The sequence below is a fragment of the Oryctolagus cuniculus genome, chromosome 6 (genome assembly GCF_964237555.1).
Source record: "Oryctolagus cuniculus chromosome 6, mOryCun1.1, whole genome shotgun sequence".
Lineage (NCBI taxonomy): Eukaryota > Metazoa > Chordata > Mammalia > Lagomorpha > Leporidae > Oryctolagus > Oryctolagus cuniculus.
The window spans coordinates 59396731-59417322 of NC_091437.1; the positions used below are offsets into that span (position 1 = coordinate 59396731).

At 55.8% G+C, this 20592-nt stretch overlaps 1 protein-coding gene across 4 annotated transcripts in view; it reads left to right on the forward strand.

Annotated features, from left to right (window-relative positions):
- ERGIC1 (endoplasmic reticulum-golgi intermediate compartment 1) overlaps nucleotides 1–20592 on the forward strand; it is a 109199-nt gene that overhangs the window by 13276 nt on the left and 75331 nt on the right. Inside the window, exons 2-3 of one of the 4 annotated variants that reach the window (XM_051843619.2) lie at nucleotides 5385–5443; nucleotides 8257–8408. The exons of 1 other annotated variant lie outside the window; for it this stretch is intronic. In XM_051843619.2, the coding sequence (XP_051699579.1) occupies nucleotides 5399–5443; nucleotides 8257–8408 (197 nt within the window). In that variant the 5' untranslated portion in view covers nucleotides 5385–5398. Of the gene's footprint in view, nucleotides 1–5316; nucleotides 5444–6926; nucleotides 6975–8256; nucleotides 8409–20592 lie in introns of those variants that run through there. 2 more of the 4 variants (XM_008255393.4, XM_051843620.2) reach the window with 2 other exon arrangements.

Genomic DNA, 20592 nt, shown 5'->3' on the forward strand with positions numbered 1-20592 from the left:
TCTCACTGCTCTTGGTCGTGCTTCCGGGACTATGTTGAGTGGAAGTGGGGAGAGTGGGCCTCCCCGCCCCTGGTGCTGGCTCCTGGTGGAGAAGCATTCGTTTTTCTGCAGTGGCTGTGCTGTTCACTGCGGGTTTTTCATAAATGACCGTCATAACCTTGGGGAGCCTCCCAACTGCACTGCTAAACCAGGAGGTTTTCATCAGAAAGGGTGTTGAGCTCTGGCTGATGCTTTTTCTGCGTCAACAGATAGGATCTTGTGGTTCCTGTCAGTCAGCCCGTTAGTGTGATTGCCACGTTGATTTGCCTACGCAAGACCAGCGTGCCAGCGACAGGTCTGCTTTGATCAGATGTGTAGGCCCTCGGTGCTTTGCTGAGATGCCCACCTGGTCTGTCAGGGGTACTGTCTTCAGGTTCTCTGCATTAAACTTCGGTAGCATGCTGGCTGCTAAAAGATGTGTCATCTTTTTGCAGTGTTGCTGATTTGCTGATAATTTTTGCTATGTTTCATGTAATTAAGGATTTTCCCATCAGATTCATCAGAAACATTGGCCTGCAGTTTTCTTTCGTGGCAGTGTCTTCGTCTGGCTTGAGCATCGAAGTGATGCTGGCCTTGTGAAGTGCGTTAGGAAGTGTTCCCTCCGACTCTGGTTTTGCAAGTTTCACAAGTATTGATGTTAATTCTGTTCTGAAAGTTGGTAGAGGGGCTGGCGCTGTGGCGCAGTGTGTTAAAGCCCCAGCCTGCAACACCGGCATCCCATATGGGCGCCAGTTCGAGTCTCAGCTGCCCTTCTTCTGATCCAGCTCTCTGCTGTGGCCTGGAAAAGCAGTAGAAGATGGCCCAAGTCCTTGGGCCCCTGCACCCTCATGGGAGACCTGAAAGAAGCTCCTGGCTCCTGGCTTCAGATTGGCTCAGCTCTGGCCGTTGCGGTCATTTGGGGAGTGAACCAGCGGATAAAAGACCTCTCTCTCTGACTCTGCCTCTCTCTGTAACTCTGTCTTTCAAATGAATAAAAAGTAATTAAAAAAAATAGTTGGTAGAATTCAACCATGAAGCCTTTTGGTTCTGGGCCTTTGTTTGTTGGGAAGTTTCTTGGTTGTTATTTTTGTTTTTTACTTTTTATTTATTTGAGAGTCAGAGAGATGGGGTGAGGGGTGGCGGGGAGAGAGAGAGAGCGAGAGCGCATGTGCTCCCATCTGCTGGTTCACTCCCCAGATGCCTGCAACAGCTAGGAGGCTGAAGCTGAGAGCTGGGAACTCAATCCAGATCTCCCACATGAATGGCAAAACCCTAACTACTTGAGCTCTCATTGCTGCCTCTCAGGATCCACATTAGCACTTGCGCTGTGTCCTGCAGGACCGAGCCCCCAGGATGGCAGTCCCTGGTGGGGGGATGCCCAGAAGAGGGTGCATGGCATTGTGGTGGAGCATGGGCTCTGTTCATCTGGTGGTGCTGGGTTCAAGTCTCAGCTGCACTGCTTCCTCCACGTGTGACCTTGGGTAGTGTGCTCCCTCGCCTCCTCCTGACCTCGGCTGCCCCACTGGAAGATAAGCCCATAATCGGTGATGCCCCGCTCTGGGGACTGTCGTGAAGATAAATGAGTTTGTCTCTGTAAGGCCCTTAGGACGGTGCCCGGCATCTCTGAGGTGCTCAGTCCCTGTTCATTTCAGAGACAGAGCCCAGGGTCTGGGCTGTCATTGCAGATCTGCACACGGGCAGGAAATGGGACCAGAGACGGGGCTGTGTACTCACCTTGCTTGGCCGATTCCTCTAAGCAGCCCGAGTGTCTCAGTGTTGCAGTGCAGCATGAGAGTCTTTGGTGCCCGCGTCAGTCCCAGCACAGAGTCGGATGCTATGCTCCAGCTGGGTGCACAGAGGCCCCAGGTGCTCTGGGCATAGCTCTGCCCTCTTCAGAGGTGGGGCATCCTCTCCATGGCCTGGCCGTGGGGGACGAGAGGAAGGGAGGACGTGGCAGGTCGGGAGGTGGTGCTATCATTTTGGGTGATAACATTTTCTTACTCAGAGCTCAGAGATGCGGCCACCCCCAGCTCCAGCAGAGGTCAGGACGTTCGGTGTAGCCTCTGTGCCCAAGAAGGGAGAATGGGCTTGGGGAGCCCTTAGTCGTCCCCGTCATGGGACCTGGAGTCAGGACTTTCTCACCTCCCACCATCCTCCTACCATCTTCAGAAGGTCTTGCATATTCCTAAACATGACTTAATTACTTGACACTTTTTCTTTTAACTTAGTGTTTAAACTGTAGCTCTAAGGTCTTTGGAAATGGGAAACTGTCACCTGCCATAAATGAGTACAAATGTTTGCAGTTTTTTTTTTTTTTTTTTTAAGATTTATTTATTTGAAAGGCAGAGTTATAGAGAGGCAGAGGCAGAGGCAGAGGCAGAGAGAGAGAGAGAGAGAGAAAGTCTTCCATCCACTCGTTCATTCCCCAAATAGACGCAGTGGCCAGAGCTGGGCTGATCAGAAGCCAAGAGCCACGAGCTTCTTCCCATGTCTCCCATGCTGCTGCTGGGACTCAAGGACTTAGGCCATCTTCTGCTTTCGCAGGCTATTGCAGAGAGCTGGATTGGAGGTAGAGCAGTCGGGACTTGAACCGGCGGCTTTATCCACTATGCCACAGCACTGGCCCCTTTAGTGTTGTTGAGTTCTCCAGTCTGTTAGGAGAGGTGGTAGTTCTGCCTGATCTGCCTTCTCCCCAGGGGGTGTGTGCCAAGACCCTCAGTGGATACCCAGGACTTCAGAGCAAAATCTTAAGTGTATGTTGTTCTTAGTATACATACATACCGGTGGTAAAGTGTGATTTATAAATTAGGCAGGGCAAGAGATGAACAATAATAAAAATAGGACAATGATAAGGACAGACTGTAATAACTGTGTTTTCAAATATAAGTGTGACTTGGACATGAGCCCTGTGCTACCTCAGCAGGTGATCAGCTCACCGAGACGGCTGCTAAGTGAGTAACGAGTGAGTAGCACATCCAGCGTGGGCACGCCGGGCCGAGGGGTGCTTCACGTCCCTGTGGGATGGAGCAGGGCGATACGAGATGTCATCCCGCTGTTCAGAAGGGCATGCTCTTTAAAACGTAGGCATTGTTTATTTCTGGAATTTTCTATGTACTATTCTCAGGCTATGGTTGGCCTTGGAGACAAACGGTGGAATACTAAACCGTGTGCAGGGGAGGACCACTGCTGAGCAGGTGCTTCATGGATGAGATGTGGAGGGCAGATTAGTACCACCCCGAGACATTCCCATTGCGTTTTCTCAGAATATTGCAGGGCAGGGAATAACCTTGCCATGAGCCCTCATCACGTGATCAGATGATTAAATGATAGTGATTACATGATTTATGAAACGATGAGTTATCATTTAGTCACCAGGCCCCTGTATGGCCTGAGACCATCCCCAGGTCTCACTGGAGGGGTAAGTGCCACACTTTGGGAAGTGCTGGTTTAGGGGACAGTGTACAGTCTGTGTACAAACCCAGGAAGAGGTGGGTGAAAGTCGCCCTTCCATTTGGGGGCTCTCATCAGTGTGCAGAGGACTTTGCAGATGTTAGAACCTTGATCTGTGGCCGGCGCTGGCACACCGGGTTCTAGTCCCAGTTGGGGTGCTGGATTCTGTCCCGGTTGCTCCTCTTCCTGTCCAGCTCTCTGCTGTGGCCCGGGAGTGCAGTGGAGGATGGCCCAAGTGCTTGGGCCCTGCACCCGCATGGGAGACCAGGAAAAGCACCTGGCTCCTGGCTTTGGATCAGCGCGGTGCGCCGGCCACACTGTGCTGGCCGCAGCAGCCATTGGGAGGTGAACCAATGGAAAAGGAAGACCTTTCTCTCTGTCTTTCTCTCTCTCTGTCCACTCTGCCTGTCAAAAAAAAATTAAAAAAATAAAGAACCTTGATCTGTGCCACCTTATCAATGGGGAAACTGCGGCCCAGAGTTGGGCCGCACGGCAAGTTTGAGTGCTCTGTCCTTTGTTCCCTGCTGCTGTCTTTGACTGGGGAAGGCTTCCTACCAGGCACCGGCAGAGGTCCTGTGAATGTGTGGTGTCCTTCTGAGTCTCTGTCCCTGCTGCCTGCCTCCTGCCTGTGGCTGTGTCTGCTCAGGGTTGCAGCTTCCCAGGCCTGCTCCGAGGGTTGGAGAAGTCAGGAGGGCTCTGGCATGCTGGGAGACTTGGCCCAGTGGATGACACGGATCTGTCCAGTGACCGAGTTGGTGGCTACGGTCCCCCTGGGGAGCTTCTCAGCTTGTGCAGGTGAAGGATTGGCTGCCCTGGATCTTGGCATGTCTTTCTTTTTAAAGATTTTATTTATTTATTTGAAAGTCAGAGTGACAGAGAGGCAGAGACACAGAGAAAGATCTTTCCTGCCCTGGTTCAATCCCCAAATGACTGCAACAGCTGGGGCTGGGCCAGGCTGAAGCCGGAAGCCAGCAACTCCATCCAGTCTGCCACATGGGTGTCAGGAGCCCAAACACTTGGGCCATCTGCTGCTGATTTCCGAGACGCATTAACATGGAGCTGGATTGGAAGTGGAGCAGCCGGGACTTGAACCCGACACTCTGATATGGGCTGTGACTTAATCCACAGCACCACAGCTCCAGCCCCTTGGCTTGTCTTTCTGACACTGTGTGGCCTTGACTGCTGTGAGATGAGCTCACTAGGTAGAGAAGTCTGGTCTCCTTCCCTGCTCATAATCCCCCTCCCCCAGTGCTCCACCTAGCACTACCAAGCCCATCTTATTGAAAACACTCAGGGCACACAGGATCTCCCAGCGATGGAGGAAGGGCGTTACTGTTCTCATCTTTGGGATGAATGAGCTTGAGGCCCAGGCAAGTGGAGTTCATTCCTTCCTTCCTTCGGTCAGTCACTGTAAGATCTGTTGGAGGGATTATAAGGAAAACAAGCCTGAAATTGCCACTGCCTTCGTGGTGTTTCCGTGCTGCTGGGGCACATGGGCGGATGTCACGGTTAGCTTCTCAACACCTAACCAACTGCCTGGACCAGGACCACTTTACAGACAGAAGTGGACCCATCTCCTGGGCTGGGTGGCGGGAAGTCCAGATGGCCCGGCAAAGGCTCTGCTGAGGGCCTGCTTCGGTTGTGTCACCCCGTGGCCAGCAGCAGTGGCGGGAGCAGGTGCAAGAAGCAGAGGTCACATCCCAAAGCTGGAAGCTAGAGAGCCGGTCTGGCCAGGACCAGGCTTTCCCAAGAAGCCTCTTGTGAGAGCTAATGAGGGTCCCCCAAGGAATACCTTAATCCCTTCACCGGGCATTGCTCCAGCTGACCACCAGGCCCCATTTCTTAAAGGTCCCACCTCCTCCAGTACTCCGCTCTGGGGAGCAGGCCTTTAATGCACACATCTCCCCTGGGGCCAGACCACCTCCCAGCCATGGCAGCAGTGCCGCTGTGTTCTATCGTGAGGAGCGCTGAAAAGGTAAGGTGAATGGGGTGACGGCGAGCGCACACAGGCAAGGAGCTAACGGCATTAGCTTGGCTGACTGCTAACTCGCCTCAGAGAAGATCTCCCCAGGCTGCTTGTCAGTCTCCTTGGGGCCACCATCCACCCCTTCGCTGGCTGCACCTTCTTGCCACACCTGCTCGGGTCCCTCGGATCGCTGGGCACATTCCCAGGTGGCGCCGCAGGGGTTGGTTTGTGCGGTTTGTCGGTCCACATCTGTTTCCTGGTCTCAGCGTGCTGGCTCCTGTTTGCTGCTCGTTGCGTCCTGGTGCTGAGAGCAGGGTCTGCACACAGCGCTGAGTGACAGAGCGGGAGAGGGGCTGGCTGCGCCAGAGCCCAGGTCTGTGGTTGTGGGGCCTGTGTCACCTGCATGCAACAGCTCTGACCCCAGCTGAGACCGCTTGGTCTCATGGGACTGGGTGCCTTGTTGCCATCTCGCTTTGTTTGGAGAACATTTCTGGTTTTCTCCCGAGGGTGTAAGTGCATCTGTGAACGGAGCAACTGGGGAGTCCAACCTCATTATTAGACTCTCTCCAAGGGTGGGGGGAGATGCCTGTCACCAGCTCCCCACTCCCTGCTTAGAATGGCACGCAAGCCCCAGAATCTGAGTGAGGGACGTGAGGAGGGAGAGGACATTCCACCCTTATCCCATCCTGGGCATGCGCTTCATTCCCTCTGGGGGAAGCAGAGACCCAGAGATGTTGAGGGGTGGGCCAGGGTCACACAGCTAATGAAATGACAGCCAAGCCCCTAGTGCAAGCCCCTCCGACCCTCACAGGGCACTGCTGTCCGGTCATCTGAGTGCCTGTGCTCCCTCAGGGAAACCGGCAGGTTCCCTGATCATCTGGGCTCCTGAGTTACCCCCAGGAAGTCTGCGCCCACTGGCCTGGGACTCTGCATTTCCACATGTGCCCTCAGCAATGCTTCAGAACAGGCAAGCTGGGGAAACTGAGCCAGGGCTCCCTGCTAGGATTCGACTGGGTACCACAGATCTTAGTTGGCTGAAGCATGGTCCTCACCAAGCAGCCAGTGGGACTGAAGAGTCCAGACAGCCCTCCAGAGAACGTGTGACCTGGGGATGGTGGTTTTTCTCTGCAGATGGGGACCCTGAGGCTGGGGGATTGAGTGACGGGGGAGGGGCGGCTGGAGCACAGCCCCCAGCTCAGCCCCATACTTTTCCTAGTCTCCTGCTGGAGTACTTTGCATCTGGGTGACAGGCAGCTCTCAGGCCCCTCCCAGGACACAGCTGTGGGTGTGGACCCCTCCCCACCCCTGGGGTACTCTGTGCTCCCGTGTTTCTGGAAGAACAGGGAGAGAGGTGGCAGGTGCCACATAGTTGGGGGTGGCAGTAATAGTAGAAGTAAAAGCAGTTACGGAGGATCCCCTGGGGATCAGGAGCCCATTCCCCTCCCACAGCAAACCTGCACCATTTCACAGGTGAGAAAACCGAGGTGGAGTGAGTCCTCTACTGTGGATGTGCTTACAGGAGCTGGGCCAGTTAGAATCGGTAAATACAGAAGCTGGAGGGGCCCGAGATGGGGTGTCCCCTCCTTTTGGAGTTGGGGGAGCCAGGGTTCAGGAAGCAGAGACCCAAACTCACCCAGCTAGCCAGGTGGCAGGAAGAGTTCCGGCTTTTGGGCCTTCCTTTCCCTGGCTCAGCTTCCGCCGCAAAACTAGGTCACCCACGAAGCCAGGTGGTTTGTCAGAGCTGAGTTAACCCTGAGTCAAAGGAGGGCCTGAGAAGGTTTGCCCGGCCCCGCCCCAGCTCAGGAGCTCACAGTGGGGCCACACAGGCACGTCTCCCCTTGGACTTCAGCCTGCCTGCACTCACCCGAACTTGACTCGTCAACGCCCAGGACTCAGCTTGCCCCTCGGGCCTGGGGCAGCAGGGCAGGAGGTCTGGGGGAGAGGTGGGGGTGGGGCACCCTGGAGCTTGGAGAGAGCCTACAGCCTGCAGGTCGCTCCCCTCTCGGGTACACTGCATGCGTGGGGTTGCCTGGCCCCACAGGGTTGCCGTATGGAGTTAGTGAGAGGGCCTGCACAGCCCTGGGGCGCCCCAGTGTGGGGTTCAGGCCCATGCTGCCTTGAGGCTTAGCCAGCTGGCCGTGTGCTGGGGGTGCCTGGGAAGGCACCTGTGCAGAGGACACAGTGTGTAGACTGAGCAGCTCCTGGTCTGATGTTGGCCTCAGGTGGCTGCTAGCACCAAGCGCTCTGGAGGTGGAGGTGGAGGTGGAGGTGGAGGTGGAGGAGGAGGAGGAGGAGCTTGCCTGTACAAACCTGCTCAGCTGGGCCTTCAGTCCAGATACACACCCACCATGTTCCTCATTTGATCTCCCACAATGGCCCTTTGGAGAAGGAGTGGCCCATTTTACAGATGGGAGCATTGAGACCCTGGGGAAGTAGGCTGGGGCAATTTGCTGGTTAAATACAGAACCTGGAGATTGCGGTGTGGGGACTCAGGGCCTGGTCCTCTGTATTTTAAGCAACCTCTCTTGGGACTCGTATTGATCAGGAGAGAGGGGAACATGGCAGGGACTCTGGGTCTCGCAGACTCCAGACTCTGGCCCTGCTGTTTGTCCCACCACGCGTAAGCTGGTGGCCTCTCTGGGCTTCCTTTGGTTTCCTCCTCAGTGAGAAGGTGAGAGTATGTAGTGGTCTGGGACCCTCCCAGGATCGAGGGTCATCGTGAAAACCCCAGGAGCCATTTGTGGGATGCCCTTGGGGCCACTGGTGCCTGGCCGGCTGCGAGAGTCGAGCGAGCACTGCTTCTGCACTCTCACTCCACACAGTATTTGCTCCAAGAGCAGTTCCAGAAGCGGGCAGTAGTGAAGACCTCTTGGGATGCCTGCGCCCCGTATCGGAGTCTCTGCTCCCAATCCCAGCTCCTTGCGAAGGCACCCCCGGGAGGAAGCCGTGACGGCTCCCGAGCTGCCAGCCACAGGTCAGTCCTGGATTCAGTTCTGGGCTCTGGGCCATTTAGAGAGTGAAACAGTGGATGGGAGGCTTGCTCACTCTCTCTCTCTCTCTCTCTCTCCCCCGCTCCCCCTCTCCCCTCTTCCCCCCTTCCCCCTTCCCCCCACCCCAAATACGTTTCTTTTAAAAATAGAAACAACCGAAAAAGGCAGCAGTGCGTGAGAGAGGGAGTGCAGAAAAAGGCAGCAGCGTGTGACGGGAGGCAGCGGGAGTTTCTGGGTGCTGACGTCCGGGTTGCTCTGCCCCTGTTTCAGACCTAAAACGACAGAGGGGGCCAACGGGCCATTGCAGCTCACTTGGCACTCAGCCACCTCCAGAACCCGACCCCCTGGAGAGTCCCTCCCACCCACAGCACTGCTGCAGGGTTGGTCCCAGTGCCGGTCAACCGATTGGGGAGCCGTGAACCTGAAGAGCACCTGCTGTTTGCCACACATGGGGCTGGGGTGGTGCCACCCACTGGCATGGCAGAGGGCACTCACATTCCAAAGGGGAGATGCGTGCTGGATGGTTTTCTGAGCAAGAGGGTCCAGGGAGCGCTGAGGGTATCAGATTGAACTTCGTGCCTGATTCGAGGAACTACCCTCGCTACTGCCACAATGCTTACCCCAGGACCTTAGTTCTGAGCAAAGCTTCTTCAGTGCTCGGGGGAGGGGTCCAGGCCTGACCAGAGGCAGGGGCAGGGATGAAGAGTGGGCACAGCGTAGGAAGTGCCGCCGTGGGGGAGAAACTTCTGTGCGCAGTGAGGATGTGCCCTCTGGTCCCCAGCATGGCGAGGACGGACATGGTGCAGGCAAGCAGGGGTCCACGGGCGGTGCAGGTGGCCTCCGAGGCTCGGGAGACCCGGCTGGTGCAGCCTGCCGGGGAGGGCGGCCGGGCCAGCAGCTCCTGCCTGTTGCCGCCTCCAGTGTTTTTGCCAGGAGGCCGCTTTGATTCACATTTTCCACATTAACTTAATGGTTCGAAAACCCTGACCTTCGATTCATCCGATGTCCCTTATTAAATTCTAAGTCACATCCCATGCAATCAAATGAAGACAATGGGCGGGTGACTCAGTTTGGCAGGAAGGAGCCTGAAGCCCTGGAGGCCAAGACCAGAGCCTTATCAGTGAGATCCTGTGTGGTGTCCTGCACTGGGGAGGGTGGGGTGGGGGTGTAGGGAGCCTGGAGGCCCGGGACACGGCCACAGCGCCAGGCGTGGGCAGAGGGACTTGAGCAGCTCATGAGAAGCAGAGAGCCCTGTTGGAAAGATGGGGCTCCATCGCTCGGGCCAGAGAGCAGTCAAGGCCGTGTATGCCACAGTGCTTAGCTGGGAAGGAAGCCGGTGGCAGGGTGTGCAGAGGCAGGGAGGGAGTCGGGGGCTTCCCCGGGCAGGGATGCTTGAACGTGAGTTGGGGTAGAATTGAGAGAGGGGCGGGGGTGACGTCTAGCCGAGCATCTGTGGAGGCATCACTGTGGGAAAGAGTGAGGGCTATGATGGACAGTGAGGTGCGTTTGCCTGTGCTGCATCAGGCAGTGGGGAGCCATGGCAGGTTCTTGAGCAGGGGATGGCTTAGGGAAGAATAAGTGGATCAAGTGGCTAGAGGAAGGCATGAAGGAAAGGGATGTGGGAGCCCATTAACCTGGCTCAGTGCCGGTGATGGTGAGGACAGTGCTGTCCATCAGGAGGACTGCTCCTTATTCTTGGCACTGGGTGTTCCCAAGACAGAACACACAGTGCCAAGGCTGGCCTGAGACTGACCTGTAGCTTGCCTCCCTGGCCCCACACTTCAGTGTCCCTGTCTATAAGGTGAGGGACCCAGTAATCCAGGCCTGGGTTGTGTGAAGCAAGGTTGTACATATAAAAATCCTAAAGCCAGTGGCAGGTAGGCAGGCAGCTGGCGTTAGGGATGGCTATAGGGGAACGGAAAGGTATTCTGGAGAAAGTGTTGGGGCCCCAAGGCCACTAGTGGGCCTTACGGATAAATGTGTCGGCGTGAGCTGAAGTTCAGGAAAATAATACAGGAAAGCAGTTAGCCACAGTGGTTTACATGTTCTTAAATGAGGCATAAAGGGAATGTCCTTGAGCCTCAGTGTGCCCATCTGTAAAATGGGGCGAATGGTGGTGCCTGCTCTGGGAGGGTTAAATGTGCTGACGCAGGTGAACACTTGGCCTTGGCATTGGACTTGGCCGGGCATAGGTTCTTGATCCTTGAAGAGTCCAGCTCATTGTCAGGTGGTCACGCGCCGTCCTTCCTCTCTGGAGGTGAGAGCAATTCTGTGCTAGTGGTTGCAGAGATGCTTAGGAATTGGCTCCATTTCCTTGCCCGGATGCCTGGAGTAGGCAACTTCTCTCCTTGAGGCTGGAGCTCACTGCCCTGCGTACGGCTGTGGGCAGCCCAGCCCCAGCCACTGCAGCTCCCGGAGTAGGAGTAGTGGGAGTGGTAACACCCGCGCCTCCCCTGCTGCTCTCACCCCGGCCCCTGTTCACTTGTCATCTCCCCAGGCTGCCCAGTCACTCAGTCTTCTGTGCATTCCCTCACCCACGAAATGTTCCTGCTGGTCACGGCACTAGGCCTTGAAGTCCAGGAGGGAATGATGGGGATAGAGCCCCCGCCCGCGTGGAGTTTTGGGTTTCAGTGATTAAACGAAATCAGACATCCAGGTGGAGTTCTGCTCATCCATGGATGTGCTGTGCTGTCACACAGAGGCTCGGACACCTGGGTCTTGCATGGGGTCAGAGAAATCTCACAGCAGTGATACCTGAGTGGCTCCCTAGGTGCCTGCCGTTCACTGGTCATTGAGAGGGCGGGAACAGCATGCACAAAGGCTCTGGGGTAGGCAGATCACCTTCAGCAGGTGGCAGTGGCTGCAGGACAGAGAGCCAGGACTGGCTGGGCCTGGAGGCAGCAGCTGGGACAGGCTGTGAGGGTCAGGCAAATAGGGCATGGTGAGGAGTCATTCCTTGATCGTCTTCTGCCCTTGCTGTATTCTACAAAGAGTCTCACAGGAAGCCCGCTCTGGCTGAAAGGGGAGATGGACCAGTTAAGAGTCTCCTGCAGGGGCTAAGCGGGAAATGGTCTGCACCCCTATGCCCCCATACTCCCATGCCCTTCTTGGGTCATGCACCAGATCAGTGGTACAGGACTGCACTCTTGAGGCCAGCATGCTGGTGAGGATACTCAAAGAGGTCCCAGGCCCTGGGATTGTGTGTCCCAGAGGCAGAGCCAAGAAGATTCTGGCCCAGGCCTTCCTGGGGAGGCAGGGAAGAGGCCCTGCTGTGTGCCAGGCATGTCCAAGTTCAACCTTCCAAGCACCCTATGGGTGTGCGGGGGAGTCCCCCAGGGCTCAAAGAAGGGACACAGATGTGGGAGCTTGGGGAGGGCCTTGCCAGGGTCCTGCCCACAGGGCCTGTGGCTGGGGAGCCACTTGCTAAAGGTCCCCTGGCCTTCTTTGCCTCGGGCCCCCTCTGTGCAGCCTCACTGTGTGGCTTCCTGGGGCCCCGTGGGCTGGCTGGGCAGCTGGCCCCCTCCCCCAGGACGGCTGTGCACCGAGCGCCCACTCTGTGCTTCTCACCCGCCTCCCTTCCTCCCGATCCAGCGGCCACGCTAGGGCCGGTCCCTGTAAATACCAGTCCCCTTACATGCACATTCCTGCCCCGTGCGTTTTCCTGTTTTGATGAGACACTGCACTGGGCTGTGCAAGTTCCCAGGAGGGGACCGGGCCCCGGCCCCGGCCTGCCGGTCATTCAGGAGCCTTGCTCCCGGCCGCGGCCCCACGCCCAGCGCGCTCCACAGCCGCAGGAACCTCAGCTGTGTGAGTGGTGCCGGCCTTGCCTTGCCCCGGTGCCCAAGGTTCCCGTGGCTGCCACCTTATCGCCTTCCCAGCCGACGGAGAGAGGCCGCATTCCAGCCTGGATGACCCTGGCCCCCTCTCTGTTTCCTGGCAGACTGAGGCTGTGAGAGTTCATTGGAGTTCACATCCAGGCGCGCCGGAGCCCTCTGCGTGGACTCACAGGCTGCCTGGAGGACAGGGCGAGGCCTGTCGGGTGCATTAGCTCACTTGTTCATTCGTTCGTTCATTCATTTCTTCTCATGTTCGTTCATCCGAGGAATGCACTGAGCACCTACTATGCGCCAGGCGCAGATCTAGGCCCTGGACCTAGAAAGAGTGGAAGTTAAAAGCATCATGGTAGCAACAGTGCCATCTCCCTGCTCTGTGAAATGTGGCTGTACTCATCAGCCCCACCTCGCAGGCTCAGCTACCACTCCTGGTTGGGGGGGAGGGGTGTCATCGCTTTAAAAAAGCCCCTCTCCTTTCAGGCCCTGGAGCTCTCTGGCTCCCTCACAACCTCCTGGAGTTGGGTGTGGGTTAGATTTCAGCCCTTGCTCTTGGCCTTGCTCAGGTGCCCTTGGGCAGGGGACAGCCTGCCCAGCTGGATACAGTGGCCTTGCCAAGATGACAGCGTGGCCAGTAGGTAGTGGCTTCAGGATTTGGAAAGCAGGTTTCTCCAACTACAGACTCCAAGGTCATTGCTTTGGGGCTTTGGGGTCATAAGTCGGCTGTGCGATCTCATGTTCGTCCCGGGCTTCTGGCCTTGGAGCTGTGCTGTGTCAGCAGGCCTTTTCCTGAGCACGCGGCTCTGCCACAGGCGTCTTTGCTGCAGATATTTGTCCTGAGTTACTATACGCTTTCCATCTTACCTTTGACTCACACTTTACTGTCCCTTGCTCCTGCGTGTTTGTTCGTTACTTGTTCATGCTTTCAACGAGCAGCACTTACTCAGCGCCATGCTCCATGCCAGGGAAAGAGGCGACCAGGCCATGTCCCCAGCCTCAGGTAGCTCAGGTGTGTAGGCAGTGAGCTTAGTTCTCTGATGGGGCAGCAGCAGAGGGCGGGGCGAGGCGTGGAGGGCCTTGTAAGGAAGGGAGCCCACACTGGAGTAGCAATCTTAAGAGTCTGAGCATGGTTCTGCCTCTCACATCCGGCACTCAATCCTCACAACTTGTGAGGAAACTGAGGCTCAGAGCAGTTAACTGACGCGCCCGGGGTGACCCTGGGCTAGGGGTAGAGCTGGGATTTGAGCCCAGGCACGCTGCTCTGAGCCTGTGGCTTCAGCCCTTGCGCCGTGTGCTTGAACGTGAGCTTGCTGGAGAGAGGAGCTGTAACGCAGAGGGAGCCTGGGCTCAGGGCACGGAGTTGGAGTGCTGCTCAGGCCCTTCCAGAACTGGGGACCTCGGTGGGGCTTCTGGGTGAGCTTGTGTGAGGAGGAAGCCCAGGGTGTCAGCCGCGTCAAAAACATACTCCACAGCCAGGCCCTGAGCTCCAAGGTGTTTGGAGCTGTGCCTGAGAGTCTGGGCCGGTGCTGTGTGCAGGAGAAAGGACCCAGCTGCGCTGGTGTCAGCCGGGCCAGCCTCGGTGGGCATCTGGCTCTGTCGCTGAGCGCCAGGGTTACTCTGGGTTAAACCCATCGCCCTCCTGTGCCCTCAGCGCTTTAAGTCCACCGTGGAGAAGGTGCCAGAGTCCTTGCCTGACCTCTGGGGCCGCCTTACTGACCTCGTCTTGTACCATCTGCTTCTCCTAGCCGCAGCCTCCAGGGCTGCCCCTCACGCAGGGGAGCCTCGCACTCAGAGCCTCCACCAGGCACCGGCCGTCCCCTCTGCTGGGAGCGCCTGGCTCCTTGCCTGCCTTCAGGTTTCTGTTGGGAGGCATCTGCCTGAACTCACCCAGCCCGAGGGCTGCCCCATCGCCCCCTGTTCCTCTGCAGAGCCCTGCCCACGCTCAGAGCAGCCACATCTCCTTTCTGCTGCTTTGATGTCTGACCCCACCAGGAGTCAGGCATGGGCCACACCTGCTCTCGTCCCTACTCTTGCCCCCAAGCCACCCACCCATGGGCCCAGTCGTCGTGGACCCCGTTGGTTGGGTAAATGAAGGCCCAGCACCATGCGCATCCGCTGCAGTGGGTGCTGTGGTGTGGCTGGGGCTCATCCCCACCGAAACCCATGCTGAGGCTCCATTCCCTGATGCAGCAGTCCTGGGGGGTGGGCCTGAGGTGGGAGAGGTGTAGGGGCGGAGCTCTCATCAACAAATGAATGCCTTTCTCCAGGGACTTCACTGGCCACCTTGAGTGTAGTCCTCACAGGATGTGACCACCCCACCTTGGGCATGCAGCCAAAATGCATCTGTTTCCTTTTCAGATTACTCAGCCTCAGGTTCTGTTACAGCAGCAGAACATGGGCTGAGACACTTGGGGTGATGATGGAAGGGGTGGGGTGGGGGTGGGCGTAGCAGTGCAGCACGTTAAGATGCCACGTGGGTCATCTGCGTCCCATATCAGAGTGCCTGGGATCAAATCCCACCTCTGCTTCCAATCCAGCTTCCCGCTAACGCATACCCTAGGAGGCAGCAGATATGGCTTAAGTGCTTGGGTTCCTGCCACCCACAGGGGAGACCCAGATGGAGTTCTTGGCTGTTGTGGGCATTTGGGGAATGAACCAGCAAAAGGAGGTTGCTCTCTCCCTCTCCCTCTCCCTCTCCCTCTCCCTCTCCCTCTCCCTCTCCCTCTCCCTCTCCCTCTCTCTCCCTCTCTCTCCCTCTCTCTCCCTCTCTCTCCCTCTCTCTCCCTCTCTCTCCCTCTCTCTCCCTCTCTCTCCCTCTCTCTCCCTCTGTGTGTGTGTGTGTGTGTGTGTGTTTCAAATGGTCAAGGACACAGTCAGTACTTGGAACTTGTTAAACATTGTGGGTGCTGAGCCCCGGGTGTGAATTACTGGTGTAGTTCAGCCTCAGGGAATACAGTGTAGACGTGTTTTTTAGCACTGCAAGGCCAGCCTAGTGCTCAGCAGCTCCAAAACTCGGTGTTATTTGGGGGAGGGGGGAGGCAGAGGAAAGGGAGAGAAAAAAAGAAGAAGAGAAGGAAAAGTCCAGGCATGCAGGGGACCATGTTTCAGTGGAAAGATGTGGCTTCTGGAAGGCCCAGGGGAAAGTTTGTAAATTCCTTCCAGTGATTTTTGGTTTTATGACTAAAATAATAATAATAATAATAATAGGTATTCAATGAATAAATGCAGGAAGAATAACAGAATTTGAAAATCATTGCAAGGACAACCACAGTAGTGATTGCTTCAGTTAAAATCCACTGATGGGTGCTGCAGTTAGCACATAGAAGTTCAAACAGACCATGAGAGTACTTCCAGAAGTTCATAAAAATTGGAATTAGAAGATAAGCTAAGGGGACTGGCGCTGTGGCACCCCATTTGGATACTGTTGTGAGTCTCGGCTGCTGCACTTCGGATCCAGCTCCCTGCTAATGCACCTGGGAAAGCAGCAAAAAATGACCCAAGTGCTTGGGCCCCTGTATCTGTGTGGGAGACCTGGAAGAAGCTCCTGGCTCCTGGCTTCAGTCTGGCCCAGCCCCAGCCATTGTGACCATTTGGGGAGTGAACCAGCAGATAGAAGAGCGCTCTCTCTCTCTCTCTCTCTCTCTCTCTCTCTCTCTCTCTCTCTTCCTCTCTCTCTTTCTCTCTCTAGCTGTGCCTTTCAAATAAATAAATCTTAAACTTATTTTGTTGCAAAAAAAATTGAAGTTCACACACATATAAGAGGTCTTTAATATGTTCATGGAAACATGCATATTATGAGAAAACTATGGATTTCAGACCTTTTTTGCATCAAAATAAACTCAGGTCTTAATTACGTAGTTTGACAGTGACCAGTGTCGGGTCCCCAGTGGGGTGCGCTGAGAAGAGCACGTAACTGTGGGACACCTCCCAGTAACACCCAGCCTGAGACATCAGGCAAGCCGGGTTTGAGGAGCGTTCTGGAACACAGCTGACAAGTGCTCTTCTAATATCCAGGGCCACAGTCTGGAGGAGCTGTCCCAGCGGGGAGGAGACGCAACAACTAAACGCAGTGTGGGAGCAAGTAAAGGAGCAGGCAAAGGCGGCAGCACAGGCACTGGCGAAATCCTAGCAGAGGTTGTGGTTTGCTTGCACACTCGTGCCAAGCTTTATTTCCTGGTTCTGAGAATTCTTCTGTGGTTATGTAAGAGGTTAACGTGAGAGGCGGCTGGGCCAAGGGGGTGTGGGAACTTTCTGTACTATTCGGGCTGCTCTTCTGGGTGACTCAGGTGATCTCAAAACAAAGTGTCCTAGGACGTACAAGGGGCAGGGGAAGACAGAAGACGTGCTGTAGAGGGGTGGGCGTTCGCCCTGCAGGAACCCTTGTCCCGCACCCCAGGGCCTCCATCCTGCGGGCAGTGCAGACCCTGGGAGGCGGCAGCGATGGCTCAAGGACTGAGGTTCCTGCCGCCCACGTGGGAGATCTGGACTGAGTTCCCAGCTTCTCCCCCTGGGGCCCAGCCCTAGCCCCAGCCACTGCAGGCATTTGGGGAGTGAGCTAGTGGGTGGGAGCTCTTTTTCTACAAAATAAATAAGTAAATAAATAATAAACAAAATACCAGGGCCAGCGTTGTGATGCAGTGGGTTAAGCCACCACCTACTGGCATCCCATATCAGAGCACAGATTTGAGTCTCAGCTGTTCTGCTTCCCATCCAGCTCCCTGCTGACGCACCTGGGAAAGTAGCAAAGAGTGGCACTCCCCTGTCAGCTAAGTGGGACACCCAGATGGAGCTCCTGGCTTCTGTGTGGCCCAGCCGCAGCTGTTGTAGACATTTGGGGTGTGAACCAGTGGATGGGAGATCTCCGTCTCTCTCTCTCTCTCTACTTTTTAAATAAAAATAAAATCTTGCAAAAAGTACTGTAGAGAAAAATGGTTGAGATTTCGTTGTGGTCTTTAGATCACACACAGAGTCTGTGTGCATGGAAGGGCCCAGGGAGGGGATGGTGGCAGTGATGGGATGGTGACAGTGACAGTGACAGTGATGGGATGGTGACAGTTATGGGATGGTGACAGTGACAGTGACAGTGATGGGATGGTGACAGTGATGGGATGGTGACAGTGACAGTGACAGTGATGGGAGAGGTAAAGCCTGAGCTGTCCAGCCCCGTTCCCAGAGTTCTGTGCCGCAGTCGCCTGCCTGGCCTCGACGTTTCCTTACAGGGATCTGCGGCTCCCCGCTGAGCACTGTCTCCCTGTACTCAGCAGGGAGGTGCCCTTTAGCTGCACTCAGGGACACCAGGCGAGGACAAACCAAGGTCAGATTCCCCAGCCTCAGATGCAGAAAGTCCCAGCCAGTGTTTCCCAGATTCCTGGCTCTTGGGGGCCATGATCACAGTTTCTGCTGTGTCTGCAACCACCTACGCTAGGATGCACTTTATATTTTATAACATTTATTTCTAATTATGTATTTGAGAAGTAGAGAGAGTATTCCCGTCCACTGGTTTACTACCCCAGTCCTGTACTGGCAGGCAGTGGGGCTGGGCTGAAGCCAGGAGCTTGGAACTCAATGCAGGTTCTCCATGTGGATGGCAGGTACCCTTGAGCCATCACCTGTGGCCTTCCAGGATGTGCCCTAGCCAGAATCAGGAGCTCAGCCAGAACTTGAACCCAGGCACTACACTATGTTATATGAGTGTCCTAATTGGCATCTTAACTGCTAGGCCAACATTCATCCGTAGATTTTGTTTAAATAGACTCATTTTCTAAAGCTTAAACATAGGAGATTTAAAAGGCAGACTTTTCCCAACTGGCCTTGTGGCACAGTGGATTAAGCCAACAGCCTGACACCGGCATCCCATATGGGCACTGATTCGAGTCCCGGCTGCTCCTCTTCCGATCCAGCCCCCTGCTAATGCACATGAGAAAGCAGCAGAAGATGGCCCAGGTGCTTGGGCCCCTGCACACACATGGGAGACCTGGATGAAGCTCCTGGCTCCTGGCTTCCACCTGGCCCAGCCCTGGCCTTTGCGGCCATTTGTGGGGTGAACCAGTGAATGGGAGAGCTTTCTCTCATCTCTCTGTAACTCTTTCCAATAAAATAAATAATTTTTTTTAAAAAAGACATGTTATCCCTAGAAATGGAAAACCAGCATCACACCCTGAATCCAGGGTGTCTGTGACAGTGAAAGCAGAGAGGAGAAAGTTCTAGCCAGGGCTGTCACTGGTAGGTGGCTCTGCGCCTAAAGCCTGCTCTTCGTTTTGTCAAAAAGTGAGATGGTTCGGTGTTCGAATAACTCACTAGCCCTGAATGAAGTTTTCTTCTAGACTTGCTCAAGAGACTTGAAGCAGAAGTAGAAAGGGAAGAATTTCCTTGGCAGCCGATTGGTGTGGGTTCCACAAAAACCACCGGAGGCACCAGTACTGCGCAGCCTCCCCGCAGTCGCCTGCCTGCTTCCGGAGCAGCCCCTCGAGCACGGCCGGCCCTGCTGGCAGGCTGGGAGGCCACGTGTCCTCCCGCGGCCTGGTGTGTGTGTAGCAGGAACTCAGATCTGTGGCCAGGCCCTCCAGGCACCTGTGCCCAATCCTCCCTCAACCTCTCAGCATTTTGACCTTTAAAAAAAAAGCACGGCAGCATGTGACTGTCCTGGAGGTATTGGGATTATTCCCATAATGTGTTATTGTTCCTCCTTAATTCTGAGAACCGGCGTTTACTGTGTAGAGCTGGTACCACAGCATTGTGTGGTGCTCAGCGGAGTGAGCTTCTGCATTGCTTTATTATTTTTTTTTAAATATTTGAAAGGCAGAATTACAGAGAAACAGAGGCAGAGAGAGGTCTTCCATCCGCTGGTTCACTCCCCAAATGGCCGCAACAGCCGGAGCTGTGTTGATCCGGAGCCAGGAGCCAGGAGCTTCTTCTGGGTCTCCCACGCGGGTGCAAGGGTTCAAACACTTGGTCCATTTTCTGCTGCTTTCCCAGGCCATAGCAGAGAGCTGGGTCGCAAGTGGAGCAGCCAGGACTCTAACCAGTGCCCATATGGAATGCCAGTGCTGCATACTGGGGTCAGTGCTGCCACAGCGCAGGCCCCTCTGTATTGCTTTTGACATCTGCCCACTATGAGAAATTATTTCCAACCCCAGCCCGGTGGCCAGTTGTACGAGAGCTCAAGACAACGATGCTTCCATTATTGCACGCAATGCAGACCACTATTTCCTATGCCGATGCCATGTTTTTAATGATAGCTGTGACCCATGAAACTGATTTCTTAGCCCACTAATCGTCATCGCCTGCAACTGATAAAACATTGCTCTAGGGTCAGAGCATGAGCCATGTTAACGGGAAGTGGCTGCTGAGTCTCAGAGCATGGTGTCACAGCCCAGCTCACTCAGCGGGAAGGGCAGGACCCGACCCGGTTGCTCACCTGGGCCAGCCTGACCTATGTCTCCATGTCCTAGGGGCCTTGGCACACTTCTCCCTCTGTTTCTGCCACCGTGCCTTGCTCCAGGCTGTCCCCAGAGGAGGTGATCAACCCAGACATCAAGCTGGAATACAAAGAAATGCTAAAACAGGGCTGGCATTGTGGCACAGCAGGTTAGGTCCCTGCTTGCGACACTGGCATCCTGCATTGGGGTTCTAGCTTCTGATACAGCTCTTTGCTGATGTGTTTGGAGAGGCAGCAGAAGATGGCCCACATGCTTGGGCCCCCGCCTCCCACGTGGGAGACCTGGATGCAGTCCTCAGGGAACCGAGTCCAGGGCTTTGTGGCCTAGCTCCAGTGTCTCCTGGCAGTGCCCCCTGGGGCAGCTGTTGTCTTCCTCATCCGGAGGAAGGTGCAATCCTGGCACCTTTTCCTGCCCAGGGCCACTGGCACCGTGTGGCCAGGGAAGGGCAGATCACTCAGCACCCTGGGTCAGGCGAGGGTGACGGGCCTCCCGGGTGGGTGGGTCTGATTTGGAGAGAATTCCAGAGGACCTTGTTTGGGCCCAGCAACTCCGTGGGCCTTGCTGCTGGGCACACGTGAGCTGCCTGCTGCTGCCCTGTCCATGTCCTCTGTGTGCCCAGTTCTGCCCCCTGAAAGCCGCGAGAGCAACCGCTGGCTGGGTTGGCTGCTGCTGTCACTTGACACCAAGAAGAGAGCCGGGCAGGCCTTGGCGGGCTGCAGGAGCAGGACTGCTGTGTTCCTGGATGCACTCGCCTCTCTCCCCGCACTGCCCACCGGCCAGCAGAGGGACTCCTCAGACCTGGCTGTGGGCAGCAGGGCTCGACTTTGACCCCTGTTTCCCTCCCCTGCGTCCTGCTTGCAGCAGGGCCTTTGGTGGGAGGTAGCAAGGTCCTGAGCATA